The sequence below is a fragment of the Rutidosis leptorrhynchoides genome, chromosome 10, assembly GCF_046630445.1.
Source record: "Rutidosis leptorrhynchoides isolate AG116_Rl617_1_P2 chromosome 10, CSIRO_AGI_Rlap_v1, whole genome shotgun sequence".
NCBI lineage: Eukaryota > Viridiplantae > Streptophyta > Magnoliopsida > Asterales > Asteraceae > Rutidosis > Rutidosis leptorrhynchoides.
In genome coordinates this window covers 15,780,156-15,796,039 of record NC_092342.1, presented here as the reverse complement: position 1 = coordinate 15,796,039, position 15,884 = coordinate 15,780,156, and the positions used below count along the sequence as shown (strand labels likewise).

Genomic DNA, 15,884 nt, shown 5'->3' with positions numbered 1-15,884 from the left:
GGATTTTATAACACCAGCAACTATAATCAAAAAATTCAATAGAGAATTATACCAAATTCTCATTAATAATATAGCAAGAATTACGCACAAACAAGTACACGTATAATTGTAAGATTATAATCATGCCAATTTATACATCAAATAGTAGAGCATAATAATCTCAGCAAGTCATACTAATCAACAACAAAGTCGATGGCACATATAAACACCATTAAAATCACTATGTAACTTTTGATCATAATCGGTTTGTAAAACAATATATCAATGGCACGTATAATTTGATCCGATTATAATAAGTAAAAACACATGATTATTACATTAAGCTAAATTTGTAGTATATGCGTATGCGTATAATACCATTTATACCAGAAAATGGCTAAAAAACTCTTCTTTTGGATTATTACAGAGAGACATATATGAGCCATAATTATTCCATACGAAAGTAATTAATCCTTGTGATCATTCATTTATTCAGTGTATATCTTTATACTAAAGTTTAGCCATCCATCTATCGTACATAGCATCTATATTCGGTAATCATTAACCGATTTTACATGATTCTAGGAACATATACATAAATAAAATAACATACCAAATATAAATGCTAGCTAGATCGGTGGAGTCGTTTGACTCTATCATAATCATATATCTAAAACTGGTAACATATATGAAACACATATATGTTTGATCGTGTAAATATCATACTACCAAATTTTTTTTTTTTTGAGGAGAAATGAAGAGTGTGAGAGAAAGTGAGGAGAGAGAATGCGAGGAGAGAGAGTGAGAGTTTCAATCATGGTGGTGGAACGGTTAGGTTCCGGGATCATTACAATGGAGGACTCAAGAACGATTCATCGAGACTATTCGGAATCAAATTGACGTCGTACATGTTCTTTAATTATCCTGAAAGTTGGGGAATGTCTGAATTATGGCGTATCTTCAAAACTCATGGTGACCTACGAGATATTTACATGGCAGGGAAGAGGTTAAAAAGTGGACAGAGATTCTCTTTTGCAAGATTTTGTGGGGTGGGCGATACTGATCAACTGCTAAAATCTTTAGAAAGTATACGTTTCGAGGGTAACCCCATTCGTGTATTCAAAGCGTTTGACATAAAAAAGGATTCTGAGAACTATAGAGCCACGTTAAAGAAGGCAGGAAACAGTAAGCAACAAAAGTCAAATGTCTTCTATCATAATGCGTTCAAGGGCTTTTTACTAGTCAAGTGGTAACGTCGATTCTGTGATGTTGCAGGCAACCACAAGGGAGATTTAAGGGAGAAATTAAATAACTCCAAAGAAGATCTGAGAAAACTTCTGAACAATGCTAAAGATGATTTGAGAAACCTTCTAAACAATGCCAAAGAAGATTTGAGAAGTCATATGAATAATACAAAAGATGTTTCGAATGGACAAGCTAATAGATCTAAAGGAAAGAAAAACGATCAAGCCCAATCCCAAAACACTATTAAAGATACAATCAACCTTGACTGTAAAAGAGAGATGGAAGTGAAAGAAGAAGATTACAATACAGGTCTATTTGGCAGATCCATTATTGTAAAGTTAAAAAATCTAAAACTCCTAAACCAGTTAGACAAATTATGTCAGCTGGAAGGTATGAACAGCTTCTGTCTAAAATATCTTGGTGGTCTTAGAGTTTTGATGGTCTTTGATACGAATGAAGCGGCTATTCAGATCCTAAACCATGAGCATCATGTGTTAAAAAATTGGTGCGACAACGTTTATGCTTTTGATAGAAACTATCGGGACCTCGAACGGTTGATTTGGATTAAGGTTATGGGAGTTCCCGTCACGTGCTGGAATGAAACTGTCTTCTCAACAATCGGAAGTTATTGGGGAAAGGTTATTGAGATGGTAAACTGCAGTATTCAAGGCAACAACCAAAACTTGATTGAAGGTAACATTCTGATCCTCTCAAAGGAAGTGCTCCCAATTAAAGGCACTGTAAGTTTATGCTGTGATGGGGATCTAACCTACGTAAATGTGAAAGAAGACTCAGAGAGTGTTTTTTTAATGGAGACGGAGATAGGAGTAGAGGATGAGCTGGAAACTGAAGATCCAAACCGGATTAAATCAGATGAAGAAGATGATGATTTTGTGGACGATACATACGATCTCTCGGATGAAGACATTCTTGAAGGAAACTTTAATTTTAATGCTTATCCTTTCAATGACCTTAACGAGGAAAATGATAAGGAAGATGATGTTAATTCAGGCAATAATTACTCCGGCGTTCGTAATTGCCGGAATACTGATGACGTAGGAGATGAGGAGTCGGGGAACATAGGGAAGGAGAATCACGTGCTTCAGTGCAATTATGAGTCATCAGTGGAAAATGTTGGTGGGGCCAGTCCCAAGGGCACTAACAAAAAAGTGGAGAATGGTGGTGGGGGCAGTCCAATGGGCACTAATAAATGCAGAGATAGTAATAGAAATAGGTCAGCTACAATTATCGATAAAGCAACGGATCTTGATTTTGAAAATAAAATGGGTAAACAACAAGACTTAAATGGGCCAAATAGAGAAGTGATTGGGCCAAGTGAAGACAGCCCTAAAAGTTCTAGCAAAAATAGACGGTTTTGTAGAAGCCCACCTAGTGAAGATGATATTCCCAATTCCCCTAAGCCCATTAACGTTAGCCCATCAAAACAGGTCAGCCCCATGGATCTCTTGAAGAAGGTTGGACAATCTACTAATAGTCCCAAAACCACAACAATTGATGGGCCGTCCAGTTTTAAAAAGAATAGAGCTGGGAAACAGAAAATTAAACAGAAAGGAAACATTAAAGGGGCTCGGAGATCTCATAACAATCAAGAACAGAAAGGGGATCGAAAAAAAAAGGAAGTGGGAAATGGGTGCTGCTGGTCAAAAATTGGCAAATGGAAGACCTCCTCTCGAATCATGAATGTCAAGACTGCTGCTACGACGCCTGGCATATCGGGTATCAGATCAAGATATACTTCATGCAAGTGTTCAAGTAAAAGCAATAGTGTAGCTACTGCTAACAGTGGAGATCAATCGAATAACACTTCTTTCTCAGAAAATAACATCAATATTCATGAGTTTGGTAGCAAGTTGGGTCTTAAGTGGAAGGTGAAACCTTCCCAATAGGTACTCTCTTTCCTTATTCGTTTGCTCTTATTCTTTAATGATAATTTTATCTTTAAACATTAGAACCTTCGGGTCTGTTAAGGAGAGTAAAATTGGTGGGTTTAAGAGGTTATGTAGGAGTATAAAGCCCAATATAATTGCGTTACAAGAAACAAAACTACACCGTGTAAATGAATTCTGGATTCGAGGGCTGTGGGGGTCAAATAATTGTGATTTTTTACAAAAAGAAATGGTCAGTAAATCAGGGGGTCAACTTCTTATTTGGGATACAACTATCTTTAATGTAACTGATACATTCGTATGCGACTTTTTTATTGGTGTGCGAGGAGCCTGGAAATGCAATGGTAAACCCTGCATCATTATTAATGTATACGATCCCCATAATGACCCGGATAAAATTCGTATGTGGGACTCTTTGTCGGGGTTGTTAAAGAAGTATGATGAAGAGTCATGTATTTTATGTGGAGATTTTAACGAGGTACGTAACCAAGACGAAAGACTTAATTGTGAATTTGCTGCTAGTAGGGCTAAGAGGTTTAATGACTTCATCACTTCGAATGGTTTGATTGACCTTCCGATGGGGGGTCGTAAATTTACTCGTGTTAGTGAGGATGGGTTAAAGTATAGCAAGCTTGATAGATTTTTAATTAAGGATGCTTTCAATATTTTGTGGAATAACCTGTCAGTAATAGCTCTTGAGAGAAGTTTTTCTGATCATTGTCCTATCTTATTGAAAGATCTAGAAAAGAATTTTGGGCCAAAACCTACAAGAGTATTTGATGAATGGTTAAAAGTAGATGGTATAGAGACTCTTGTCAATAATTCGTGGAATGATGATTTAGTTTGTGGCCCGAGACCCGACTGCCGTTTCAGAAATAAGCTCAAAAGACTTAAATTGTTGCTAAAAGAGACCTGCAGCAAAAATTCCGGGCAAATTGATGGTGAAATCGAGTCTTTTAAAAACATTGCAACAAACCTCGAATGCAAGGCAGAAAATACTTCACTCTCGGAGGGTGAAATGAAACTGTGGGCGGATGCAAGAAAGAAATGGATGGAGAAAGAAAAATCAAAGACAAATATGTTAAAACAAAAAGCTCGTGTTCGTTGGATCCTCGAAAGGGATGAAAATTCCAAATTCTTCCACTCCTTACTGCGAATAAGATACAACAGGAACAATATTAGAGGTATCTCAGTTAATGGGATTTGGATTGAGGAACCACAAGATATAAAGGAAGCTGTGTATAATCATTTCTCAAAAAAATTTGAAAGTCGAAACTATGATAGGCCGAGTATGGAAGACCTACATTATCCATCTCTATCTCATGAGAAGTCCAAAAATCTTGAAGCATATTTTGATGAAAATGAGATACTTGAGGCTATTCAAGATTGTGGTAGTTCTAAAGCGCCTGGCCCGGATAGATTTAATATGTTATTCTTCAAAAAAATTTGGAATGTTCTTAAAAGTGACCTAATTGCGGCTATTCAGTGGTTTTGGGAAAAAGGAGAGATTTCTCGAGGTTGTAACGCATCCTTCATCACGCTCGTTCCGAAAAACGGTGACCCAATGGGGCTCGGAGACTACCGTCCTATAAGTCTGATTAGTAGCTATTACAAGATTATTGCAAAAATCCTCTCAAATAGACTAAGAAGGGTTATACCTGAACTTGTGGGATCGGAACAATCGGCCTTCCTAAAAGGTAGATTCATTTTAGACGGGGCATTGATTGCAAATGAAACACTCGATTTCCTTAAATCAAGTAAACAAAAGGGTCTTATCTTCAAAGTTGATTTCGAGAAAGCCTTTGATTGTCTTAATTGGGACTATTTGATGGAGGTTATGAAGTGTATGGGGTTCGGGGATAAGTGGAGAAAGTGGATTTTGTCATGCATAACGTCGGCTTCTGTTTCGGTATTAGTGAATGGTTCCCCAACCCAAGAATTCGTCTTAGGTAGGGGGTCCGACAGGGAGATCCTTTATCCCCCTTTTATTCATTCTTGTCGCGGAAGGTTTAAATATTTTAGCCAAAGCAGCGGTTGATAAATACCTCTTTAATGGTGTGGAAGTTGGTAGAGATAAAGTGATCATCTCACATCTCCAATATGCAGACGATACCATATTCTTCGGGAAATGGAATAGAGCAAACGCTTATAACCTCATTAACATTCTTAAATGTTTCGAGCTTTCTTCGGGCCTCAAAGTGAATTTACATAAGAGTTGTATTTATGGTGTCGGAGTTCCATTCTCAGAAGTCGAACTTCTTGTAGTTAGAATGGGGTGCAAAGCAGGGAAGCTTCCTTTTGTTTATCTTGGTCTACCAATCGGTGCGAAAATGAATAACATTGTGGCTTGGCAACCGGTAATTGACAAATTTAAAGGCCGTCTTTCGGATTGGAAAATGCGCACGACATCATTTGGTGGTAGATTAGTTCTCATTAAATCGGTTCTAAGTAGTCTTCCATTGTACCGTTTTTCGCTCTTCCGTGCCCCACCGTGTGTCACCAAATTACTTGAGTGTGTAAGACGTATTTTTTTTCTGGGGCGGGGATTTTTCGGGGAATAAAATGTCGTGGGTAAAATGGGAAAAAGTTATTTCTTCTTATGGGATGGGGGGTTTAAATATCGGGAGTCTTAAAAGTAAAAATTTAGCTTTGTTAGGTAAATGGTGGTGGAGGTTTAAAACCGAAACCAATTCTTTGTGGGTAAATGTCATTCGTAGTATCTATGGTTCTCATGGAAATCTAGTGTCGGAAATTGAGAACTCTCAATCTCCGAATCTAGGTGTTTGGTCAAATATTGTGCGTGCAGGAAAATATATTGAAGACTTGCAAGTCCCCTTCAAAGATTCATTTGTGAAGGTTATCGGTAATGGTGGCTCTGTTTCTTTTTGGAATGATTGCTGGCTTGGAACTAACTGCTTTCGTATAATGTACCCAAGATTATTCAGGCTGGAGGTTCACCAAAACGCCACTGTTATGGATTGTTTAGCTGCTGCTGTCCCTGTCACTATTCGTGACAGTTCTGTTCCAGCCCATGCTGCTGCTGGTTCATTTTCTGGTACTGATGCAGGCTGGGAATGGATCAGACCACCGGTCGGCCGTACTCTTGGTGAGCTAAATTCCCTTAATGAACTGATTCGAGATGTTACTTTGGTTCGAGATAAAAAAGATGGTTGGAAATGGGCTCTTGCTTCAAACGGCGTTTTTGCGGTGAAGAAATTGGCATCCCTTATTGATGATCGTCTTCTTGAAACCAACAATCATCAAGGAGAAGAAACGTGTCGTAATCATTTAGTCCCAAAAAAAGTTGAACTCTTTGTATGACGGGCTTTAAAAAAACGTCTCCCGGTTAGGATTGAACTTGATAAAAGAGGCATTGATTTGCATAGCGTTCTATGCCCTCTTTGCGATGATGACTTAGAATCGGTGGAGCATACCCTTATCTTTTGTTCTCATGCTCAAGAAATTTGGTCTCGTGTTTTTAAATGATGGAATCGCGGTAATTTCTCAAGTTTCTCTTTAAATGAGCTTCTTCGTGATTGCGTATCCGTGAACCCAATTTGGCAAGGGGTGATGTGGGTAACTTCTTACCTTATTTGGAAAAACCGAAACAATATGGTTTTCAAAAGAAATTGTTGGAACGGCCCGGTGGCTCTATGCGAGATACAAGCGGTGTCGTTTGATTGGATTTCCTACAAAATCAAAGGCTTAAAAATCGACTGGAATGCTTGGATATCTAATCCGGATACATATTTGTAATTCTTGTTCTTTGGTTTGAGGTGCAAACTCTGCATTCTCCTTCCAAGTCCTGGTTTTTTCGTGTTGTTTGTTTTTGGGGTTGCAGGCTTTTTCGAATCCCCCTTCTCGCGTTGTATCTGTCTCGTTTTTTAATAATATTCTTCTTGCTTTTCAAAAAAAAAAATATTCCCGAACCAATAATAAGCAGTCGTTTAGTTCCCAGTTCGAGAATAATGGAAATAAATCTATTTTAACAAATACATCTCACGTAATTAAGAGCATCGATAGCACTTGATAATTAACTTAATTTAATTTCTTCATGCACATGATTTAATAGAAGATAACTATAACTAATTAAATTATTTCATGGTCATAATCAACTACTACATAACAACCATGAAGCAGATTATTTAATTAAACATATTCGATTATCATGCAACAAAATATATTATACAGAGTTTTTTCGGACTTAATAAACAACAATTAAACCATGAAAGCATGTTAAACCATACCAAACAGTCGTACAGATCAGTTATAACACGACCAATTTAATCACAATAATCTATTACTCCGTATAATTTATAAGCGATCAGTTTCGTGAATAAAATCTGTTTAAGTTTGTAGGAAAATTGTATACGAAACTGAAACGAGTAATTAAAACCCTAACAAATTACTCAAACAAAATAATCAGATTATAAACATGTATAATACGTAACCAAAATAAGAACGAAAAATTTAGAGTGATCTAACCGAATAACCGAAGAAAGGATGAACCGGGCTTGTGTTTGACACAATTCCCTTAAACAGATTCGACGTCTGTTCCCAGAGTACACCGGTCCGAAGCAGTGTACTGCCGGACTTGAACACTTGACTGAAAGGTAACCGGAATGGGGAGACCTTGCTGCGGCTGAGAGGAAAACTCATATTGTACAAGAATGCTTATACAATTATTGGTATATTTTTCTACAAAAACTAAGGTTTGCTCCCACAACCGATGTGGGACAAATACCACATAACTTATTTTCCAAGTTATTTTTTTTGCACCAAACTAGCAACTTTGAGATCCGATATCTCATTCACATTTAATCCGTTTTGGACACTCCTTAACTCGTTTTAAAGCCCTTGTCAAGGACTACAAAACACACTAAATAATTACTATTATATGTCACTCGATCATATAATTATTTGTGTCCAAAGTTTGGTGAAAACACACATTTTTCATCAAGTTTTTCCAACAGCACTTTCTTAACCTAAATCGTGGATGGACATAGTCATATAAATATAAAACCTTTATGCAAAGATAAGGCTGGTACATAATTTGTATCATGAATTGGTATATTAGTTAAGCCTAAGAGGATATATATGTCTTCTTGCAAGTGATTAATAGAACACTTGAATGTGATTTGGTCAGGCATATTTGAACTGTTCCTCATTTTAGCTAAAAAATTAAATACAACCCAAATCGATCCATTTGAGATACGTACACAACCCAAATCGACCCAATCATAAGTACATGGGTTGAATATGATCAAAACGACATAAAAGGTAAAACAACATGATTATGAAATTTCATTTTTACAGTATAAACCAGGTGCATCAACAAAAATCTCACCTGCATGAGTATTGTTTCAGGAGCACTTCATCACCCATAAACAAACGGAGGAAAGGGGGCAAATTTGACCCAAAAAAAGTAACCATTTGAACATTTTAAAGCTCAAATATGAAGAGAGTTATTAGACAGGATCTAATCTTTGAATGGATCCATATGTGGTTGTGCTATATTTGTAAACAAATCAAGAAGCTAAACAAGTTTCCCAAAATTGTCTATCATCTAAATTTGAAGAATCAAAACATGACTCATGACATGATCTCTGTTTTGAGCCAATCATCTTGCTCTCACCCCAGTTTTTATCATCATCATCATCATCATCATCATCATCATCATCATCATCATCATCATCATCTTCAATGTCCTTACCATCATCACCATGGTGATGTTCATCATCATATCCATGAGTTTTAAGATGGTTATGATCATGAGTTCTGCCTTTAACATGAATTGAATGATCATAACTGCTTGATGATTCAGCATCATCATCCATAGCTTCTTGTTCTTGTCCTTCTTCTACTTGATTGTGATAATGATGATGGACATTTGTTATGGCATCATCAGAATCAGCAGATGACTCAAACATCAAAAATGGAGTCACATCAATCATACCATTATTAATCTTCATCTTCCAATTCCATTCCATGTCTAACTACAAAGGAATTAATTGAAAGAGATAGCTAGAAGTACTAAATTATATATATAATCATATAATTATAATTATATGATTATATATATACTGATATTATTATTATTATTATTTGGATTCTTCAATAAGATGTAATTAAGGAAGAATTTTAGGAAAGTGATCAACTTTAATGACTGAGCATCACACACAGATATCCTATTTTGATTTATATAGAAAAATAGAAAAATAGAGTTTGAGTAGTGGGCTGTTGGCTAAAGATGGCTGCTTTAAAATAGGAGAAGAAGAATTAATGGGATTTTTATTACTTTATTTTGTAGACTTTATAGGACTTTTAGGAAGTATAAAAGTTTAAATTAAATAAAACTTTAATAATAAATTATATAGAATCATGAAATTTATTAAGTTAGATTAGTTATATACCTCTCTTTTTTATTTTCATTGAAAAAATGTAACATAAGTAAAGATGTTTAACCATGGAATTTAATTTAGGACTTAATAAGAAGTTACTGAAATTAGCAAGTTAATAAAAGTTGCTTTTACGGAGTAATACATAAAAGATGGATTGGTTTTCGAACAATTAAAGCAAATCCTTGAAGAAGATTTTTGTTCTAGAACAGGCAACTCATAGTAGCACGTGGTTATCATGTGGTCGCAACTTACATTGGACTGTTTAAAATAATACTCCAATACATTTAAAGCTTCACCCTGGCCTACCACGCCCATGGATAATGAGCGTTATTGTTGCATAAAACATGTGTATCGGCAGGGACATGTTAGCCATGTGTTGACTTTTTCAACCCATCCAGCGGTCCCCGGTAGCCCACTGGAGCCTGGCGAAACACCATCACCCATTTCCCCACAGCATGCCAGGCCCGAGATTCGAACCTGCATTGTTATTGTTGCAATCTTCGCATGCGTGGGACCAAGGGATCATTTGGGCCCGGTAAGAATGGTTTTTGATCCAATTATTTGAAAAATCCTCACCTAGTGGGAATCGAACCCTCACCTCCCCTAAGGGAGAGTGAGTCATTCACCACTAGGCTATTGACCCATTTTTGATAATGAGCGTTATTGAGCGCTGAACTTTTATATCTAGGATTCGCCTGTCAAATAGTACTTTTTTACCCGTCGGACCCTGTCTACTCATTAACGGGTAATTTCTTTGTATATCTAAGTTGCGTCTAGGAATACCCACGACCCGTGAATAAACTCGTAAATAAGTACGAATGTACATTTAAAATATAAGTATATTAATGTATAATTCTACAGGTTAACGGGTATACTCGCAGATTTCTTAAACGGATATCACGAATTCACAAGTCAAATTTTACCCGTAGCGGGTACTATATATCCACGACTTGCCTGCAAACTGCCTGCGACCCGTCAATAGGTACAAAATTTTACCCGTCACGTACCTGCATGTGAATTTTTTACTTTAACCTCCCATCAAGGTACAGGGACCCGCGGGTCTCGGGGTTTTTTCGGCCATTGCCATTCATACAATAGGGCCGAATAGTAGTGCGTGCAAGATGTACAATCGCATATGACCCAATATTCAAAAGGGCCTAAAGATATCGCCCAACATTACATACCTAGGTTCATTAATTTTTAAGGATTTAAAAATTAGAAAATAAAATACCTAATATAGCTGGTGATTGAGAGAATTTTATATATAAAAAACTTTCATATATAAAAGGCCTATTTTATTTATTGAACATAGTCCATAAAATTAACAAGACGGTCCTAAACTTCACATTCCCTTGTTGCATGACTTATTAGTAAAAGATGAATATATTGGATAACCATCAAACATATTTTAGTCACTTTTTTAACCACTCGCGCATAGCTCAAGCGGCCACCAGAACTCCTAGTGAAGTTGCAGGTCTCGGGTTCGACCATTGGCAAAGCCAGATCAACCTAATTAGGGATTTACAGGAGAATGTGTTTTACCCAGCATCGAGGTGACGCCTCGATTACCGATGTCCGAGTTTTACCTGCTATGCTATGAGAAAGCCAATGTGCTCCTTCATTGGAGGATTCATCATTATCGGGAAGAAAAAAAAAAAAAAAGTCTTTTTTTATCATAAAATTAGAAATGCGATTTTTTCAGTTAAAATGTGACTTTTCGACATGAGACATGTTATAAATATTATAACTTTATATAAGGTCAACTAGGAGTCCATCTGTAATGGTTTGCGGTATTAATTTGTAGAATGAACATTATCTTATACCATGAGTCATATAGTAAAGTGACCCAAAGTAGCATGAAAGCAATAAATGGATTATATTTATAGTATCAGATGCTTGTGTAGAAAAACATTAGCCTCACAATTCATTGGAATAATAAGACCATTTAAATTACAGAAAAAACATTCTTGACTATATTATAAAAAATTGTTTGAAAAACTGACATTTGAAACAGTCATGTTCAATTTATTGTTAAACATTTACTATTAGATTTGATATTTTAATCAAAATCAAATACATGATCAAAGTAAGGCGATTTATACATCAACGATTATATTTAGTATCAACAGTAAGATACAATGATTTTATTTGGCTCGTAGTTGACACGATGTTGATGCATTTTGTTTGTAACAATGAACATAAATGACCCAGTTTCGGTATCAAATGACTTGGTAATAATATCACCTTTAACTCAAATCAACAAATTACAACAGTCAGATTATGTAAAATTGACTTGAGACTGACACTTGTGTATTCTTAAATCTATGAAAGAATTATAAACTTTATGAATGGGGTACAAATGGAGAAAAAGAATTAGCATTAAGAACACTAAAATTCCACTAAAAATACTAGAAACTTACTTTTGGGTCTGGTAGGTAATCATGTGCATTCTATTTCCAAAATGCAAATAAATGTGCTGGCAAGAATAATATATGTTATCATAGCTATAAAAGACTATATTGCTTTTAATCCAGCAAACTCGCGAAGTTTCTCGCAAAGTATAAATGTGATTGTAGTCTGTGGACCTAATCGTGCAAATATTGCAAAGCCCCTGCAAGAACTTTAAAGTCAAAAACTTGCAGAGAATATAAATTATGTAGCATATTGTAAGGGTGGGAACATGAGCGGGTCAGTCAGGTTTGGGTCAAAATGTGTGATTTGAGTACCGGGAATATGGTAAAGTTGAGGTAAGTTGAAACACTTCTGTCTAATTGCTTTATAAGCAATCAGTTCATCGCGAAAATAGCTACAGCTGCATTTAATAATACTCCCTTTGTCCCAAATAACTGTCCAATTTTGACTTTAAATATTTTTGTTTGTGCTATACGGAGTGTAATATTTGATGATATTTATATGAAAGGATTGAGGTTTAAATGTGTTTTCATTGGTATTGGTATAACTTTCAGGTAATATTATATAACACAAACAAAAAAAAATTAAAGTCAAACTTGAAAAAGGAAGACTTTCAAAAGTCAATTGGGACAATTTTTTTGTGACGGGGGAATATAATTTTCTGGAGAAAATGTTTTGATGGGCCTCAGGGTTGCGGACGTCTTGCGTTCGGACCTCCGTTAGTGACTCCTAACTGCTGTTAAAAAATGTACTCCATTAAAGACTCCCTTTGGGTGACTGTTAGACCATTTGGCATGTTTTTTTTTATGGTGAATTTTAGATTTGACCCATTTGACTCTTTAAAGATAACACACAGCCCCAATAAAACAAAAAGAAAACTATGAAACTACGTATGAAAGAAGGATATCGTTAGATCTCACCCTTTATAGAGTCCTCGAGGTCCTTCTGTGATCAAAACCTAGAATTTGAACATATTAAAAGATTAGGCAATGCAATACAACGAAATCCGTTTATAAGAGCATCATATTTAAATTTCAACTTAAAATGCAGTAGAAAGTTACTTTATATGCACAATGGAACCCGTTTTTGTAAGCTCCATGTTTTGTAGACTCTCGTTGTAACATGAGGCGGGTTTTAACCATGTCCATAGGTGCAGTTATGAGGGTACTCACTGATCCTGCTATTGTACTCGAGCTTTACATGGTGCAAGTCATAGTTAGCAACGGGTTAAAACGTTACCCAAATAGACCCGTTCATAAATATGTCACAGTTATGTGTAAATTGTTTAACGCAATCCTGTGAAATTAATTAACTAGTGTTATTCAGATCCATTAGTTTCAATACAAATAAAGATATATTTTTGGTGTGACAATAATGTTTTGAAATGGTACCGAAATGGCAAAATTCGTTCACGTGTTACTTAAAAGATTGTAAGTAAAGATGCATACATGAGATGAAGATAGAATCCTTCTTCAAGAGGCGTCCATTTTATTAAGACCTACATCATATATAGCCACATAAACAAAAATCAAAATCGGTTTCACGCATAAAGTCATAAACTAGTGTTTTTTTAGCAGTGGTGAATTCATTTGGCAAAAATTTTACTTTTGTACCACAAAAGAATACATATTTTTCATGGTATGATGAGGTGGCAACATGGGCAGGGTAGGTGATGGGCCAAAACAAGTCAATTTTTTAGTACATGCGATGCTTACTACAAACACTTCAAGTATTCAATCAATATAAATCGTTACATCATAAATAAAGATATAGAAACAATACTACGGTAATCAAAACTTAGCATGAAAATGATTTTAGAGGTGAAATGCACAAAAAAGGTTTTGGGAGACTTTTAGCACATATGAACTGCTTCTTTTCAGCTATTTTTTATTCGACTAAGTTGGCCCGTTTAAGACAAATAGTTTAGCTTCCGTGCTATTTATAAAATACAGAAGATACATTGTAGATTGATTATAAAAGTGAAAAGAGCAGTTATAAAACTCAACCTGCTTGAACTCGTCATATGTAGCCAGCTGTGATGCCGTTAATGCCCCTGCTCGAGCCATAGCGGGTCCCACCCCTTTCCAAAGAGCTGTTACGCCCTCTTTTCCAGCTATTTTCTGCACCTCACCAATTGCTCCTCTACGTGCGTTTTTGTTCATTTGCAAACGCACCTATTAAAGTACCAAACGCTTGCTTATTAAGTATATGGAATAGGAATATGCTATGAGTGGCAAAATGGGTGGTAAATAGAGTTGAGTTGTGGGTAAATGTGGGTTCAGTTGACCCACAACACTTTTCTTGGCTAATCTTTTGCATTTCATAACTAATTACATGTTAAATATGATCAACGAAGTTATTATTACCTTAATAACTTCCATAGGGTTGGTGAGTAAAGTAGCAAAAGCACCAGAAACAGCTCCAGATGTAATCTTCATGAAGATATTAGTGGACTCAAAGGCCAATTCACAGAAATTTTTAGAAGGTTCATACAAACCTAAACGCAGACCTCCATAAACAACTGACCTAGTCAATGCAGGAGTCAAACCTCGATACAAAGAGCGAGGTCCTTCTTTTTTAACAACTTGGACCAAAGTTTGTCCCTGTAAACACCAAAGAACGGGACCCATAAGACCGATTCTTCTTTTTAAAACAGATAAGTATGAAGAAAAAAAAAATAAACCTGTGTGTACCATTCCGTTTAATGGACCTCTTTGTCCAACAAGCTGCATTTGTAGTCTAACTTTGAGTACATCTGCATACCCAAATAAATTTTCTTTGCTCTATAAGATACAAGTAAAAGGAGTAGTTTTGTTTCATTTATGTTAAAATGGGTCAACTTGGGTTATATCTTAATGGGTTAATTTACAAGAGAAACAAGTATACATAAATTTTGATGACAAGAAAACGGGCTAGACAGGTCGAACACTTTAACAGTCTCCTAATGCATAATCGAGTATTTACAACAGCTATATTTCTCCTTTAAGTTGGCTTAAATTCTTTATATATAGAGATAGATAAAAAGAAATACAAAAAAACTTAGATAATAAGAAAACGTTGAAAAGTCCCTCAATACATACTCAAGTATTTACAACAACTTTGAAGAAAGCTTGGATCTTTATGCATAAAGACAGATAAAGAAAAGTAAATTCAGGCTACCCGGAATCCAACCCATAAACCCGGGATCGAAACTAACCTTTCGTTAAAGGAGTGTTTTTACTCGGGTTATCCCGTGACCGTTTACGACCCTTTTTTCTTGCCATTCCAAAATAAGCTGATAGTGAGGTTTGAATCTGGGATTCTATGTACTGATATGGGACCCAAACCACTTATGATGGTTATAAAAAAAAGAGTACAGGTGTAAATTGAAAAAAAAATTGAAATTTGAAAAAAGAAACCTAAAGGATGTGTAACGCCAGTGGCTGCAGCAACAGCAACACCACTTGTTCCAAAATGAGATGCAACTTTTGACGGTGAACCAAACCAACTCCAATTACTCTTCCCTTCCATTTAACCTGAATTTTTCATAATCAACATTAAATTTAATTCATTTCATACAATATGGCAATTAACATTGAATCTATGAACAAATTAAACGAAGAAATAGAACAAAAATCAATTACCTTGAAGATTAATAAACTTGAACTCAAACGCCAAAGTATAACCAATTAATCACAAAATTGAACAATAATGTTTTACATTGAAAATGGGTTTGGTTTATTTAGGGTTTAATTCATAGAATTAAAAAAAAGATTGAAAGAGAGAGGGAACCTGAATCATGTAGAGAGAAAACCATTTTTGATTCCTTCAGGTATTTGACCCTATATTCTGTTCAATGAAATGCAAAGTGTTCGATCTTTACACTTTTGCCACTTTAGTTTTTTCATATTTCATTGATAACACTTATATTATTGTGGTATTAGAAAAAACCTTTCATTTT

General features: G+C 35.6%; 1 protein-coding gene across 1 annotated transcript; it reads right to left on the bottom strand.

Annotated features, from left to right (window-relative positions):
- Positions 1 to 11,754: 11,754 nt before the first annotated feature.
- Positions 11,755 to 15,703, bottom strand: LOC139872897 (uncharacterized). The gene is made up of 9 exons (XM_071860833.1): positions 15,568 to 15,703; positions 15,343 to 15,459; positions 14,638 to 14,699; positions 14,311 to 14,547; positions 13,951 to 14,118; positions 13,393 to 13,442; positions 13,006 to 13,138; positions 12,865 to 12,902; positions 11,755 to 12,143 (listed from the first exon to the last, which is right to left on the bottom strand). The coding sequence occupies exons 2-9, from the start codon at positions 15,452 to 15,454 to the stop codon at positions 12,047 to 12,049; spliced, it is 897 nt and encodes a 298-aa protein (XP_071716934.1). The 5' UTR covers positions 15,455 to 15,459; positions 15,568 to 15,703; the 3' UTR covers positions 11,755 to 12,046.
- Positions 15,704 to 15,884: the final 181 nt, after the last annotated feature.